This window comes from Centroberyx gerrardi, chromosome 11 (genome assembly GCF_048128805.1).
Source record: "Centroberyx gerrardi isolate f3 chromosome 11, fCenGer3.hap1.cur.20231027, whole genome shotgun sequence".
NCBI lineage: Eukaryota > Metazoa > Chordata > Actinopteri > Beryciformes > Berycidae > Centroberyx > Centroberyx gerrardi.
In genome coordinates this window covers 23,238,958-23,256,010 of record NC_136007.1, presented here as the reverse complement: position 1 = coordinate 23,256,010, position 17,053 = coordinate 23,238,958, and the positions used below count along the sequence as shown (strand labels likewise).

At 46.5% G+C, this 17,053-nt stretch overlaps 1 protein-coding gene across 1 annotated transcript in view; it reads right to left on the bottom strand.

Annotated features, from left to right (window-relative positions):
- Positions 1-1,627: 1,627 nt before the first annotated feature.
- Positions 1,628-17,053, bottom strand: part of med13a (mediator complex subunit 13a) — a 75,144-nt gene continuing 59,718 nt past the window's right edge. Inside the window, exons 16-30 of the mRNA XM_078286738.1 lie at positions 14,001-14,911; positions 13,275-13,442; positions 12,501-12,724; positions 11,870-12,059; positions 11,088-11,532; positions 10,243-10,474; positions 9,267-9,458; positions 8,168-8,391; positions 7,499-7,641; positions 7,190-7,348; positions 5,669-5,857; positions 4,910-5,052; positions 4,526-4,690; positions 3,371-3,471; positions 1,628-2,799 (exon numbers count right to left, since the gene is read on the bottom strand). Of these exons, the coding sequence (XP_078142864.1) occupies positions 2,667-2,799; positions 3,371-3,471; positions 4,526-4,690; positions 4,910-5,052; positions 5,669-5,857; positions 7,190-7,348; positions 7,499-7,641; positions 8,168-8,391; positions 9,267-9,458; positions 10,243-10,474; positions 11,088-11,532; positions 11,870-12,059; positions 12,501-12,724; positions 13,275-13,442; positions 14,001-14,911 (3,619 nt within the window). The 3' untranslated portion in view covers positions 1,628-2,666. The remainder of the gene's footprint in view (positions 2,800-3,370; positions 3,472-4,525; positions 4,691-4,909; positions 5,053-5,668; positions 5,858-7,189; positions 7,349-7,498; positions 7,642-8,167; positions 8,392-9,266; positions 9,459-10,242; positions 10,475-11,087; positions 11,533-11,869; positions 12,060-12,500; positions 12,725-13,274; positions 13,443-14,000; positions 14,912-17,053) is intronic.

Genomic DNA, 17,053 nt, shown 5'->3' with positions numbered 1-17,053 from the left:
AAAAAAAAACAATCTGATTCCACAAAGTCAGTATCCAACTATCGTACAGTAAAGCATTTTTATACATTGTCTTAGGCATTTCTGCTTTATTAATGTGGTGAAGTGTGCCGGGAAATGTGGGAAAGAGAGAAGGGATGACACGCAGCAAAGGTCACGAAGCTATGGAAGTCCATTCCCGCCACTGAATAAAATAAAAAACGACTGAACTGTGAGTTTTTTTTCTCCCAATTCTGACTTTATATCTCCGAGTTCCGACTATATCTCAGATTTGCGAGTTTTTTTTTCCTCGCAATTCAGACTTGAAGCCCTTACAGCCCTGAATCTGATTCAAGTCATATGTATGTATATATATGCCTTTACCCTTTGAGCCACTGACCCATGCTACATTTTCACATTGTTACTTTAAAACACACAGTATAAAGAGTTACGGTGACATGGCCCACTTGGTTTTACAGTTACATGAGGGGCCACAGCAGAACTAATATCCTAAGTGTCTGCTGCTTCATAACCGTTTTTGACTTCTCTCGCGCATGCCGGGGAGGTTCACCTTACCCAGTCGCTGTCGTGCTGTCTGTCTGTCTGTCAGTGTGCATCCCGCTACACTTTCTCAAGGGCACACTGACAGCAGTTGTTGAGGGACGAAGAAAAACACCCGACTAGGAGCTCTGTGTATTTCAAGGCTGCTGACAGCAAGGAGAAATGCTGAAAATAGTCAAACGTAGGAAACTGCCAGCTGCTGATTGCTATTCTACACGACCCCGGCCCCGGGGCACTTCAACAATTTACAAGTAAGATATCTGAACTCAAATTACTATGCAGGGGCATTTCAATGCGTTTTTCCCCCACTTGTGAATAAAGAGGGTGTTGGAAAATTCCTGACAAACTGGAAGACCTATAGTAGAAACAGCTGGTGGCGATAAATAAAATGAAATAAAAGTGTTCAGATTTTAATTTGAATCACTGTTACTACAGCACCCAACATCTGGGAAAAGATTGAAAACAACCATGATTTCCCCAAAGAGATGGCACTGGACTAAAGGCAAAATTAAAATGTCAGGATTTTATTAAATATTGAATGTATGTATCTACACCCAAAAGAGGACCACATACATTTTGATGGTCAGATTTTTCAAAGCCAACAAATGTCAGCAAATATGCAATATCAATGGATTTCCAATAGTCAAAGCACAGTTTCCTTCTGAACAGAAGATCCGGACAGCAGATCTCCCCCTGTGCACAAACACTGCATATCCAATGGGGCAGCCATCCACAGCCGGTTAAAGTTCATTTACACCACACATTTACTTTCACGTTGAAGTAAAATGGGATTGGTCTAAATGCCTCCGTAACCAATCAGAAATGGTGCCTAAAGAGCCAATCAGAGTAAGGAGAGGTGAACTAACGGGATGTGCTAAAAAGGACACACTGCATGTCTGCCATTAAGATAACTGTTCTCTCTATTCTAGATATTTTACCTTCTCCCCTAAAAAAAAAAAAAAAAGGTCAAACCTGAGGTCAGCTTACTTCCAAGAGATGCCAATAGTCCTTCCACTCCGCTACTGGTGTCCTTGTCCAATTGCACATCACAATCCCCCTCCCCAAGGCAATGAACACAAGCACAGGGAAATAAATTGACGCACTTTATTCCTAAAACAGAAGCCACACCACCAATCGCTGGCATGGCATTCATATATAATTATTTATATATATTGCCGTTTGGTTTTGTGTCTAAATGTGTGGTATAAAATACTATATACGACAATGTACCTCTTTATTTGAACACAGTGAAGTTCATTGCTGTACAAGTCCTCTGTAGCTACAGCTTTGCTGTAAGTCCTTCATGCTCAAAGGCATGGAACATAATTCTCCACTCTAATTCTTCTGTACATTGTGACAATACAAATATTCTGTCTCCATTACAAAAAATAATACTCTAAAAGCAACCTACTGCGACTTTATTTCATTTTTATGGGATTTTTTTCCTGTTTGTTTTTTTAATTAAGACGATTACATATATCTTAGACCAATTGCTTTAAAGCAGGAAGGTGATATAAACCTTCTCCATTTTTTATATATAAAAGAGGTTAAGAAATAAGACAAATTATACATTTAAAAACTTACAATAAATAAGATAGATGCAGGCATTTCATTTGGATACAATTTCATCCAAAGGAATAAAAAGGAATTTCAGGACTTAAAACCAAAGATCCATTCTTGAGTTTTTTTTCCTTGATCAAATATGTCCCTTTTCTTCCAATAACTTTACAAATACAGACGTGTTTCTCCAATACAGACTGGCCAGTGACTGTGCTGCCATGCTACATACCATGACAACCAATCTGTCATTCTCTCACTTTCATTAATTGCGACTCGACTTCTGCTTTCACCCCTCTTGCTTTTCCCTCGTCCTGTGTGTCTGTGTCTCACAGGGACAGGACCGCCTCAACGCTTAACAGCCGTCGGGACAGGAACGCCTCAACTCGTAACAGCCGTCTGATCCGGTCCCGGCGTAGGATCCAGCTCCGTACTCCTGTCCGGCTCTTGCAGCTTTCCTCCTCCGTCTTGGTAAAAAAAAAAAAAACCCTTTGGAGTTGTCGCTTTCCTCTTCTCTCTAACGCTCCCCCCCGTCTCTCTCCACCTCCCTCCCTCTTGTAACGGGCTGTTGGTTACAACATGTTCATGATAAAGTTGTACATCTGGTTGAGCACCACGAAGTGGATGGGCAGACAGGAGCGCCGGTCCTGCGTGGCCGGGTCGCACGTCAGCCAGGAGAGGGCGTTGTACTGCTCCAGCACAAATCTGTCCATGTGCATACACAAGGGGGGAAACAGTTATTCACAGTTCAGGAGTTATTCGTAACAAGACACACTGACCTCTCTGAGAGGTGACCTCATTGTGATGCAAAACCTAAACGTGTGAGCGTATTTAAAATGGTGCAGTCTGGAATTCATTTGAACATTTCATTTTTGGGTATATTTATATATGTTCTTGAAGAATTTGACTTGCAGAAATAAAGTACGCCCTTTTTTTTTTTTTTTGACCTTTCTTGACCTATCATTAATATGAAAACCTGGACTATTTTATGCCAGTGTTCACAAACAATACAAATCTACACAAACCATTTCTATCTTAAAAAAAAAGAAAAAATCATGTTTGGCTATTGCATATAGTACTTATAGTACTTGTATCCAAAGACAATTTCAGATTGAACATAATCTGCAAATTAATAAATCACTTGAATCACTATGTAAACAAAGTCAGTAGTGAGGTGATGGTATGTCAGTGGGGAGGGGGTTTATGGATTGGGCCTTAAATGTATTTACTAAACAAGCACTCGGCTCACAGGCGGAGTGCGTTCTGGTGTGCTTACCTGAGTACATCTGAGGTCTGATTGGAGTCGAGGGGGTGGGAGTGTTTGCTGTGCAGTAGTTCATCTGATTGCACTGAAGACACATGGAGGTGCAAAGAGGCCTGAGCAGAGAGAGAGAGAGAGAGAGAGAGAGAAGAGGAAAAGAGAGGGTGTCAATGACAGTATAATGAATCTATTAACCTTTATTTCATCTCCTCTAAATAATTGTAGTCCTTTTCACAGCAGAGTGACAGCAGCGGTGAGTCACTACAGCAATTCCACAGGCGAGGGATAACACTGCGCGGGAAGGCTTTGGATTCTTTTTTTTGCATTTGCCATTCTGTTAGACACACACCCACACATCGGATAAGCTAAACACACACACTTGCTAAGGTAGCATCATAGAAGCAAGAAAAACCATACACAGATTTGCAGTCCATTTATTAATATGTACTTTGCACACAGACAAGTTAGAGCGTATTGTGTGTATGTCTAGTTGTCTTTTTGTTGTTGATGAGCTTCTGCAACGGTCAATACTTTTTTGAACCACTTTTTCATCAACCAATTTTGCTACTCTACATTTATACGTGGGTAAAAGAAGAATCCAATGTAAGTTGAAGTCACTGATGGATAATGCATATGACAGAAATATCACATCAGAGTTATCACACTGAATTGGTAACTAGCCAGCTCCTCTCCATCCATTCAACACGCTGTTGTATCTTTTTTTTACTATTTTATTTATTATCTAAAAATTGCGTTCCAGCTTCCAGTAAGGACTAGCCAATGGCTTATATCTTAACGGCTGCATTTTTGGGGAGAAAAGAGTAATGTCATCTCACTCCAGCAAAAAAATTGGGATGGCGTGAAATCGCAATTTGATTTACTAAAGTTTGCACTACGTTGTCTTGTGCAGTTTTGCATCATCTTGGTTTTACTCTGAATGTGCCCTGACCTACCACTGCATTGTTTCACTGTTGTCTTGCTATTGTCTTGTTTTACTGTCATGACCAGAAGAAAAAAGTTTTTTGTTTCACTGTACAAGGTGGAGTGACAAATTAAACTGAATTGTCAGATATACAACGTGGCAGGCAACTGAAACAACAGAAAACCGTCGTAAAGGTGACAGGATCAGAGGCCTATCCGATATCCAGCAGCGGGAGCAGAGTGTGGTACCTTGAGGAAGAGTGGACACTGGTTCTGAGCTTGTGGGCAGGCTGACCAGAACCAGTCGGGTAGCGGGCCGGCTTTGGCTGTGGAGACAAAGTAGCCGAGGGCCAGAGGCTGCTGTAGTAGGTTAGGAACCTCTTCATGAGACTCCATGCGGTCCGTACTCTGGCCCTGCAACCAGGGAGAGAAGGAGATCAGCGTTAGAGCAACATGTCATACAACATTATGTATATCAAGTGATAGACTGTACAACAACTCAGGAAGACAGTTTCCATTTGTGAGCTTGACCTAAATGCCCTTAATATACACTCTTAGTAACTGGTTGGGTTGATGCCGTCTACACATGGTGAGTATAAATGATGTGTGCATGTACAGCATGTGTTCTCTCACCTTGCTGCCATCACCCCCATGGTGGTAATGGGAGCCGGGGGAGTGTACTGGTGAGGTGGTGGGTGAGATGTTGATGATGTCTGGGTCCACCAACTCGTTCTCCTGGTCCAGCAGGTCAAAGATCCCGATAGCATCAGACCCATCTGGAGAGAACAGGAGTTTAAGAAGTATGCAACTGGTTAGACATTTTGTTTAATTAGACTTACTTTGTAGCTTCCAGTGTCATCTAAAATGCATCTAAAACGCTCTCTACAAACCTTTTTCCCCCCTCCAATTGATGCTACTGTTGTGAAAATAATGGTTTTGCTCTTGTGCAAGATAACTTATTCAGTAAAAATTTCGGGGATTACAATTTGAAGGGGCTTCTCCCTTCAATGCCATTATGAGGCCAGTTTTGCCATTTGCTATTCGGTATATGGAATTTGAGTGACCATGCTTGACATTTCTGAAAACAAATGTATTTGCACTAAGAAAATAAACTGAAGACGCTTGAGGGTGCTGTTGATGCACTTAGAACGTAAGGATGTTAAGTACAACTTAATACTACAATACCGACTCTAAATGGACTGGAAAAGTAAACAGGAAGGGTTGGAAGGCAAACATTGGAGATGAGGGGGGAAGAAAAACCTCAATATTTCCCTTAACACAGACAAGTTTGTTTAAGGCCCAGCAGCTAGGACGAGCCACAGTGAATTAAAAGACAAGAGAATTCCAGGCAATGGGTGAAAGATAGAGGCCCGAGGAGGGAGTGCGACTGACCGGTGGTGGCGTTGAGAATGTCAATGTTGGTGTCGATGTTGGTGTAATTGGAGCTGGCCACTTGGACGAAGGCGGAGGTGGGGAAGACCAGGATGTGGGTGCAGGAGGTGTCCTGGGGCGTGCTCAGCTGGGACGTCTGCATGTTCAAGGTGGTGCTGCGGCCAAACACCGAGCCGGTCGACACCGAGTCTGACGGGAGGCAGAGAGACGGGTCAATAATCAGAAAAGCTAAAGTAGAATGAAAAGCATTCGAGATCCTTGTTGTAATCCCTCATTTTATTATGGGTACCACATTCTAATTGATTCCTGATGGAGCAAAGTCTCCATGTTTGAGCCATGGACATCAAATAACCCTCAAAGAAATACCTTAACATATTTATTTTTCTTCATGCAGATGCTTTGTTGTATTGAAACATTGAAATTGATGAATACTGCAAAACAAATCATGCTGTTTTTCAGTGAAAGGTAACCCTCTCTAAGTATAATATATACTGTAGTTGATGCCATGTTCTATAGCCCTTGTGATCTGTTTAGTTTCTCCTCCCCACAGCTTTTGACGCCATAACTTCTAGTCTACTGCGTATCAGAAGGGAATTTAGAGCGAACAAAAGCATGAAGGACCAAATGGAGGCACGAAGAAGATAATTGGGGCTATTTTTTGCAGCACCATCAGTCAGTTCTCTCACATTAAAATGAGTCAAACAAAATGTCACTGCAACAACGTATTAATGAGCAGTTCCTACGTGTCACATCTTAAACTGAAGCACCATGTTAGGGCTTCACGATTGTGGTTAAAATTATAATTCGTTCAACTACAGTAAACGTTCAAAGAGAAATGAAATGTTTCAAACCTTCGGAAGCTAAAAATCAAGATACACAACTAATTGTGCAGCCCTATACTATGTTGAAACGTTTTTCCTCACAAGCGCTACATGAAGAAAATAAACTCATTTTAAATATCAGGGCAGCCCTTTAAGAACCGTCGGCACTAAACCTGGGTTCAAATTCTATGTAGTGGTACAGTAAAACCCAGAGTCCCAGTTCAGCATGTTTCTACATCTGTGGCTAACGCTGCCATGCTAATCTCCTTCAGCCTGAGGAGATTGTTATGAGGGAGACGACTTCAGCCCGGTACCTCTCAACACAATCCCGGTATGATGCACTGACAATCCCCCCCCCCACCCCCCCGTTTCCCAAAATAAACCCATTGATCTGGCTCTCCATCACCCTGCACTGAGATCAATGGGCATCTGAGAGGCAGTGCTTTATGAGCGAGAGGTACATGATCCTCCCTGCCATCAATCTGCTCCGGACAAGGAGGGGACATGCATTGTGATATGCTGCTGCCATCCATCATGCAACACACACACACACACACACACACACACACACACACACAGACAGACATGAAGACACATCCGGGCTGTCTTTCCTAGCGGAGTAACATGACTCAGATGAGGAGCGCAGGTTAAAACAGATTTTAACAGGGTATTTATGATCTCCATCGCACACACACGCTACCTGGCATGATGACAAAGGATCCCTGGGGCTCCATGGCCACCAGGCACACGCTGAGGATGCTGGGAGTGTCCGAGGCGGAGATGCCACACATGCGACACATCTCCTTCAGACGGCGACTCAGAGACTGGAGGTTTCTCCTGCTCAGCAGAATACTCCAGTCTGGAACGGAAGGAGACAAGAGGAAAGGAGGGAAAAAGGGGGCTGAGTGAACAACAGAGGCCGCATTGGTGTGAAAAAATCTTGCAATGTACTGTAAATGTATGCTTTTTTTTTAATGAAAAAGGCTTTTAGCATGACCGTCGCCCTCACCTTTTAACTCCCCGTGCCCTATCCTGCCCAGTCGGCCAATCACCACCCTCCAGGGGAGCGATGTCATCTGCACCAGCCCCAAGCACCAATCCCACAGCTTCTGCAGGCCGAGCCGCCGAGCCGAGCCCTTTTTCCTCCGCGCCCTGTGGAATATGCATGGACACACACATCAAAACCACTGTTCAGGGGCACTCGCAACAAATATTCAAAAGAAATGAAAGGTGGAGAATAAAGTGTACATATGGTATAATTGGTTGATCTCTTTTATCAATATGTGTCACTGCCTTATGGTACAATTATCAGTTTGTTAGTATTTTATCCTACAACTACTTCTTGTCATGACAGTCTTCCAGCTGTCTAATAATGATAATAATAAAATTCATGAAGTGCTTTAACGATCAAATAAAAGCAAGCACAATACTCCTAATTAAAACAGCAACAAAAAAGAAGGCACCACAAGATAAAAAAGGTAAGAACAGGGGGTGCAAATAGTATAGTAATGTAATAGTACAAATAATAGGCACATCTATAAAAAATAGGAGTGGTTTAAAAGATGATAGTGATTCTGCTTGCCTAAGCTCCTCAGGCAGGTTGTTGGAAGCCTGATGGCAAAGGTGGGATGGATGAAGACCAATGTGGCAATAATGATGCCGGGGCTGGTAGTCCTACCTGTTAGGCACGTCGATGCTGATGATGCAGGTCTCCAGGAGTTCCCCGTACAGGTCGGTGCAGGTAGCCAGGAGCCAGCGCTGGTCGTGGGACAGGCAGTAGCCCACAAACAGCACGTTGTACTTCTGGGGAGCCTCGCCAAACGTCTCCCCCAGCTCCGTCTGCTCGTCCTTCACCGGCGCCAGGATGAATGGAGGCGTATACAGGCGCAGGCACTCCGGCCTCTGCAGACAGGGAGAGGTGAAGATGTTGGGATAAAGGATTTAGGATAAATGTTAAGCGCTTCTGTACAAATGGATGGAAATTGGACGTGCGCCAGACATGGAAATTTCATGCACGCTTGATTGGCTACCGGTCCTGCGCCGGCACAGGAAATCACTCCCAATTTCCGCTGAGTTCACATTTAAGCTAGGTACACTTATCTCTGTGTGCCAAAACGTCCCTTCTGTCGCTCTCATTGTCCCACCCAAATCCCAGTTACTCCCATTTGTCCCAGCAAAGCGGCTGAAGGCCTGCCACTGTTTTGGAGGGAAAGGTAGCGCTGGCCGGGAAGGAGGCAGTCAATTGAATTGGGTCCTGGTCTGAAGCGCCCCTCTGTCTAAACCTGGAGCCGAGATCCCATTAGGGAGGTCTCAGGGAGCTAGCCAAGCAGATAATGGAAAGAAAACTCCGGAGAAGCAGAGGGTTACAAGTTCCCTTGGTGCTGTTCCAGCAGACAAAAAAAACCAACTATGAGGATGGTTAGCAGTAAAAGCTCTATATCTCGCCGCCTTCTCTTTTCTTCTCTCTGGCAGACTGAACACAGCCGGGGCAAAAGGCTAGGTCAGGCCGGGTCACGTCTGGATGCAGGACTGAACACAGCTGAAATGCAGCTGCTGGGGACGCCCTGTCAGCCTCTGTTTACTTGCCTATCGATCAGAGGACGGCGCTAGCATGCTAACGCTAACACTTGAAGAGGTCAACTCCTACTGACCAGCTAATGAGTTGAACGGAGGACGCACGCTAGCGCTAACACCCGTTACCGCTCCTAGTAATGAACAGATTAGGGTCAAAACAATTAGAGCGCTACTGCTACAACTCGGCTAGACGGCGCGTTTACCTCTGGGCTCTTCAGCGCCGTGTCGATGGCCAAGCCGGGGCCAAAGCCCGTCAGCGACTTGACGTTGGTGGAGGCGGGCAGCGGCCGTCGGCACTGGGCGAAGACAGAGAAGGCTAGAGACTTGAGGTGCTGGGCGTAGATGTGGCGGTCCTCGCCTCGGACCGGCTGCAGCAGGTACTGGCAGGGGATGATCTGAGGTAAACGCACATAACAACTTGTTAGAGATGGGGCAACCTGAGCGCAACACACACTCCCAACAGAACGTCTACAATATGCATGAACAGTAAATTATTCTCATTAATGGCGTTTGTCAAGTGTGCTTTCAAGGCGAATTTGGAAGTCAACTACAAGGAACAGAAGTGGCATCAAGCAGGGAGAGCTTAATGAATGGTTTTTAATGATTGTAATGATGGATTTCAAGTTGCGCAAGTAACCACGATTTTTAATGATAATAACAATGTTGAATTTTACTTTGTATAGCAAAAAATAATGGGCACTAAAGAATGGCAAAGATGACTTTGAATTTTAAGTTGCCTAGACAATGTGATGTTATTAATCATCAATTACTCTGCACAACAATTTACTGCTTTTGATGATGATGACGGTAATGTTGACAATGATGCCAGTAAGAATAATTTATCTACTACTGGGGTATGATCAAAAGATTCTTAACACTGAATACATAACTAGTGCTGCATTTCCACTGTCCTGTTAACTCTATTTGTCTGTTACTGTATTCTCTCAGCGTAGTCTGTTATTTACTCCATTTGCTGTATGCTTGTGGCCGGAACCATTTATCTATGCTATTTTATTTTATTTCAATATCTATTATAACTGCTTTATCTCATTGTCCTTCTGTTGTATTGATCTATCTCAGCTGCAGTCTTTTATTTCTCTTGTTTGTGAAGCACTTTGTGACTCTGTTTTGAAAAGTGCTATATAAATAAAGGCTATTATCATAAAGGTTATTATTTACCTGTACAGAGATGGAGTTGCGGATGTGTGGGGGCAGGAACTGAAGCATCTCCAGGTAGCAGCGCAGCAGACCCAGCGTCCACACGCTGGAGGTGGCGGGCACCGGGCCCTGGCCCCCCTCGGCCTCCTCGTAGCTGAAGGGGTCCACGATGTAAACCACGATGGCTGGGGGGTACATGATGGCGTGGGACTCCCCGTCTGTGGGCACGCCCACCTTCTCCCGCTCCAACGTGCTGGGGTGGAGAGAGAGAGGGGGAATGCATAGACAGATAGTTACAATCCTCACTTCTGATTGGCCAAGTCACGTTCAAAGAAGTTGCAAAATACCCGACATAAGCACACCTGTGACTGCATAACAGTTCATTTAAATATTACCAAGCCAACTGAAAATCACTGCACATACGGGTTCTTAAGTGGTGCTTAGCAACCACTTTGCTTAGCGACTGTTCAAGGACTATATTGCTTGGAAGATAAACATTCAACTATAAGATATTATTAGATAAAAAAAATAAAAGGTTTAATTAACATTTGCATTCGTTCTACCATTGTTTCATAGAAGTAATAGGCCACCCAATGCAGTGCTTTACAGTGATTTTAGAATTTTTGCATTTATTATACAGAGTAGAGACTCAGGAAAGATTGGGAGAAAAAGGTGGATGACATGCGACAAAGGTCCCAGGCCAGAGTACCGTTTACGTGGTACGCGCCTTAGACCAATGAGCAGGAAGCCCTCAAGAGACCGCTATAAAATCCCCGCAAAACATAGCTTCATGTGGCTTACTGCGTAGGTACAATACTGATGTAACACGCAATCCGTGTTTTTGTGAGCTGATGTGTCGGCAGTACCTCTCTGGAGGCTCGACGGGCCCCTGGGCCTGGCTGCTGGAGTTGTCCCCTGAGGTGCCGGTGTTCTGGGTACCAGCCTGCTGTCCCAGCTGTCCGCTCTGGGGGCCACCTCCCTGGCCCTGCCCGCCCATGCTCCCGAAGGAGGGGAACGAGCTGGGCTTGGCAGACGGCATCCCGCTGCCCGGCTGGCCCGACGGTGCCACCAGGCTGTTGGCGCTGTTGGTTGAACCGGAGGTGTTGCCGGGCACGCCGCCGCTGCTGCCGCTGTTGCCGCTGTTGCCGCTGTTGGGGAGGGCGGTGCCTCCGGTGCTCACTGAGCCCTGTTGGGCCGTCGAGCCGGAGGAGGAGCTGGACAGTTGCGTGGCTGATGATTGGCTGGATGAGGGTGGGGGGCTGGGCTGCGTGAGAAGGGAACTGTCCAATGGCTGTGATGCGAGGTATGGAGCTACAGGGAGAAAGAGAAACAGACCATTTGACTTATATCAACAGCAAGCCTACTAGGAGCGAATGAAAAGATACTGCCAGTTTATTCCATTTCAACTCAGCCGCCCTTTATACTGATCACTCTCCTATCACACTTTACAGCTCCTCTCTGTTTCAAGCAGTCAAGGTTCTCTAGTTTGCCTGTTTATAAAGACTAAACCAAGTGGTGTCAAAGGCGGTGAATTCAGGAACAAAGAGCTGACTGAGCCAAGCATTGGGCAACAAAAGCACGTCGGACCCGGTGGAATCGGGCCGAGGCCGAAAACACACCAGCCCAGCGGTTTGTCGGCGACACGTACCGAGGTCGTGGCGGCACACTTGTGCATAGAGTTTGAGCTTGGTGAAGGCGTCGCTGTTGCCGCTGGCAGCCTTGAGGAACCAGTCGCTCACCGGCTGCTCCGCTAGCTTCTTGGCTGCAGTGCCGCCCACAAGCACTAAGCCGTCAGGGTGGCCTTTGGAAATGGGCCGGTGCTGGCCCAGTCGACATGACTATAGGAAAAACACAGAAACAGGCAAAGACAGTGAGACATCAGCCCAGGAATGAGTGAGTGAATGAACAAGTACATGGCAGTCAGTGCATGTTAAGATGGTTGGAGACTAGAAGCTTGAGTCTATTTGCAGCTGTAAACACTTTTATTCATTCATTTGATCGAGAACAAAATATAATGCTGCTATTCAGGTACAGTGTGTGGGAGTCTTCTAAAATAAAAGCATTCAAAGCAGCATCTATTTCCAATGGGATCTCCATTTAAATCTCTTTCAATAAAAATTCTTAGATTTTTACGTCATTCACATAATTTGTGAATTTGTTGACTGTCAGGCAACCGGCCACACCACGGACAAACCATAGGTGGACATAGGTAAAATAGTGGAACATTTTACAACCTAGAGTGTTTGCACTAAGTGTTTGCACCCTCCTCCAGTCCCTACCTCGTAGACGGCGGTGAGGTCGCGGAAGAAGCTCTTGGCGCCGCTGAGCAGGGCCTCGTTGTCGGGACAAACCACCAGGTAGCCGACGTCCCGCTGGGAGCCGAAAGGATCCAGCAGCAGCTTCTCCCAGTAGGGCAGGCCGAACGGGGACAGCACCACGAAGTCGTACTCGTAACCCACCAGGAAGGTGGGGATGGGCAGGGGCTCCGGGGACTCGTCTGTGCCTGTGGGAGCGAGGGAGGGAGGGAAGAGGGAACGAGATGAGAGAGAGAGGGGAAGAAATGAGGGGAAACCGAGTGTGCAGGAGAAGGCACAAAGAGAGAGAGAGAGAGAGAGAGAAACAAAGAGAGAGAAAGAGAAGTGAGTAAGTGGCGTAACAAGAAAAGTGTCAGCCCCTCACCCCCCTCCCCTTGTTGGTGCATCAGATTGTGAGGCCACCAAGCACCCTGGCAGCTTCTCCCAACAGAGCTGACATCTGGACCACAGCAGAGGGCCTACACTGCCTATTGATCTGACAACATCCACAGAGTTTTTCTACCCCAAGACGCACACACACCAAATGTCATTGTCACCCTCAAAGCGGATGACGAATTCAACTTGAATTTTCATGCTGCAACAAAATCCAAAGAAATTACAAGGATTCAGTGTTTCCCCTTAGAAGTTTATTCTTGCCAGAAAAAGTCTCTGAAACAGCAACACTGTGGCAGCAAAAAGTCAATCAGCAAATTGTGTCAAGCGGACAAAACGAGAAGTCCGCTGTGTCCCCAGCCTTACCGTAGGAACCCCGTCCAGCCATCTTGTGGAACTGCTGCCAGGTGAGGGGTCCCTGAACGCCCCACGACCGCACCGTCCTCTTCTTCTGGATGGCGTCCTGGAGTACAGGCTGGAGGGACATCAGCACCCGCAGCACATCCTGGGAGCACAGCGCGCTCACGTCCACCGCTGGAGAACAGATAAGGAGTGGCACAGTTACAGACGGATCACAAACCGACGCTGCGACTACACAAGCAGTCCTGAGGAGAGGGATCAGTGAGCAGACTACGCTGCAAAAAGCGTCTCTCTCAACAAGTCATTTAGTCTTATATTTAGAAAACGTTTTTTGGTTAAAACAAATAAAAAACCCTGCAAACAGGGTGAGATAATATCATTTGTTTCCAACTTGACTTGTTTCAAGAATTTTCTCAAAACAAGCCAAAAAGGACAGATCACTCCACTCGTAACAAGAAAATGAAAGATAGAAATTCTTGAAACATCTAGGCCTTGGAATCCTGAAACTTATCATGGTTTTACTCTTTGAAATTAATGCATTTATCTGGTGAAATAATGACTAGTTGCAGATTTCTTCCAATAATTAATTCAAGTTTAAAGTAAAATAGCCTAAAAAGTGAAAACAAAAATCATCAATTGGTGACAAAGTTTGCAATTCTTTGCATCTATGTCGGAATCACTTGTTTCTGGGTGTGGGAAACAAAAAGTCTGAAAACATGCAGTATTGCTCACGGTTTTGTTTGGCCCAGTGATGCAGGCAGGTGCTCTTGACCAGCGCCTCGTCCACTTTGCCACCCGACATGTTGTCCATGAACTGCCTGCCGTGCTCCAGAGCCATGTAGCAGTCGCTGTGGTAGTCCCTCTCCTCTACCCTCACGCAGGGTGGCGCCGGGGCCCCGCCTGGCCCCCGGGTCAGGACGTCCTGCTCCAGGTTGGAGATGGGCGAGAAAGGGTTGGTGCACTGGTCCTGCAGGAGGAGTATCAGCTCGTCCGGGACGCGCTCCCCTCTCCTATCCAGCGAGGGGAGCCGCAGCTCCTCGAAGCGCTTTTCCGCCTCGCGGCTGATGTCCGAGCCGCGGCCGATGATGTCCAGCTCGTCCTCCAGGAAGAGGCCGGAGCCGTTGCCGTAGCGCCGGTTGACTACGGCGCTGAAGCCGCAGCTGCAGGGGTCCTGGGCCTCGCCGACGGGGTCGCTCAGGTACACGCCCACGTCGGCCCCCTTGATGTTCATGTTGCACACGCAGATGCAGCAGCTGTCGAAGTTGCAGTCCTTGAAGAGGTTCATGACCGACTCGGAGAGGATGAGGGTGACGTAGAGGCTGTGGGCCTCGGGGATGGAGGGCACCGTGGCCGGCTCCACCGAGTTGAGCGGTCGGCAGGTGGAGGGGGTGGACGCGGGCGAGTACAGGTCCGAGTTCTCGTACTTGAGCGAGCCCTGGACGCTGGACGGGCCCCGGGGGGTGCGCGGGGTGCGCGGCGTACGCGGGGTGGGGGCGGAGAAGCGCGGGGTGGCGGGTGAAGGCAGGATGCCCGCGCCGCTGTTACTTGGCGGGGCGCTGTTGGACATGAAGGGCGTGTGGGTCTGGGGGGTGTAACTCTGGCTGTAGTCCTGGTCCATGGTGCTGCCCACACTGGGGATGTTACTGGGGAAAGAAAGAAGGAAATGAGTGAGAAAAACCTATATAAGAATCTGAAGAAGTATGTACTGTATATGTGACAATGACAATTCAACAGCACACTTTGAGGGTCTCTGTGCTTCCTGTGATCCACAGCAAAATGAGGAATAGACTAATTTCACTACTACTCAAATCATAGAGGGGGGGGGGTTCATGGCCTGATGTATGTCTATTTGGGGGTCTGTGACATGAAAACAACTGAGAACCCCAGCACTAGTACACAGAAATTGCTTAATTTCCCAGGTCATTTGAAGTAAGTGGCAGCGCTCGGTACATAGCTTCAAATGTAAACAACGCATTTTCATTATCCAACTGTCTCGCTGTGTTTATGTAGATAGGTCAAGTAATACGGCAGTAGGCCACAACAACACTCACTACAAAAGGAATGCAGAGTGGGCTGAGACTGCACACATGTTTACACATGAGAGAACAAGCAGGGGGGAGAGAGAGAGAATGAGAAACAGGGGTAGAAAAAGAGAGAGGGAGTGAGAAAGACACTCAACAAACATTTCAACAAGCGTCCCTCTGAGGTAAAGTCTATTTTTGGGCTGGCAAGCAACTGTGAGGAGAGAGACAGAGAGTAAGAGTGAGAGAGCAAGGGAAAGAGAAGCGGGGCGAGGGGAGCACATCGTGTCCCTAGCTGTATGTGGGGAACAACTCCTGGCAGAGTCCCATCAGAAGGAAGTCCCAGCACCCCTCTCTCTCCTGCAGCCAGGGCAGGTTCATATTGGGATAGGGACACAAAAGCAGCACCAAAGCAGGATTCTAATGTTTTGACCCATGACTCTTGGGACTTTGTGGCCAGACTCAGCATCGTGCTGACACCCCTCTCTCTCCCTCCACAGCCCACATTAACCAGGCATCGAGTTACCGCTCAATCACATGTACTTGTAACGATGCATTCTGAATCTGACGCAACCTTTGTCATCTCCTCTGCATTTCCTCCGTTGCATACCATCTAATAAAGCAGAAATGTCATGAAAATAATCTTCAGTCCGCCATCTGGCAGAAATATATAGCCACATAGGCGCGATTAGCCCTGCTATAGCAAGAAAAAGATTTCCCTTTATGTGTGTCTGCATTAAACAGTCAGTTGACATTTCCAACCGAGCCCTGAACCTGCAGGATAAGTAGCATATGGACGGTTCACCTTTGAGTTATAAGTTGTATGTAAGTTATATGTTGCCCACAAGCCAAAACACGTCTCCAATCACAACCATACTTCAGGAAATGCTCATACTCCAGACCATGTAATCAGTTTATAGTTGCAATGTCAGTTATGTTGTTGTTGTTATGTTGTCCAAAAAAAGAGGTTTGCACTGCATTTTATGTGCTTAGTCTAACACGAGGCAAAAATTGAAAACATCACCTGGCAATCCATCCTGGTGGAAGGTAATGGTCAGAATGGCAAAGTTGTACATCGTGATGAGCAAAACCTATAAAGTTTGGTGACTCTAGGCTGTATGGTGAGAGAGTTCTGCCCTTTCAAAGCACATAATTTTAATCGTCTATTACAGCGATCCCTATGAGGGCAAGTTGAGATCTTTATACTTGAAGTGTGTCCTGGATGCTCTATAACCTGCCAAATTTCATGTCCCTAGGTCAGTTCATCTCACAGGAATAATAGGTATACACCAATACAAATGCAATAAGTGTCTATAGCCCTGACAAAAATCAGCACAAATCGCTAAAAATACAACAGGGTTCTGGGGTTTAGGACGCCTAATAAAACCAATTTGGAATAAATAACCTTCTGCTACACCTGCTGATGCGGGAATCTGCGGGAATCTGTATGTTATGCGTACTTTAGGAGAGTTGTAGCCAGACAGATAAACTGGTGACTCCAAGCTGCTATGAGCGGCGAGGTGGCAAGGAGCCGCCATGGGGCCCATCTCACCACTCCAGTGATAATCCTCATCTTCAACCAAGAAGGCATTTTACACTCATTTCCCTGCTCTGCCCGAGGCAGCCATGCATGAGAAATGAAGCAGCCTGCTAAGGGGGGGCCTGGGGATAGACCGGACTCTGTGTGTGTGTGTGTAGACAGAGAGAGAGAGAGACCAGAGAGTGTGAGTATATGCATCCTCACACACAAATTGCATACCAGCC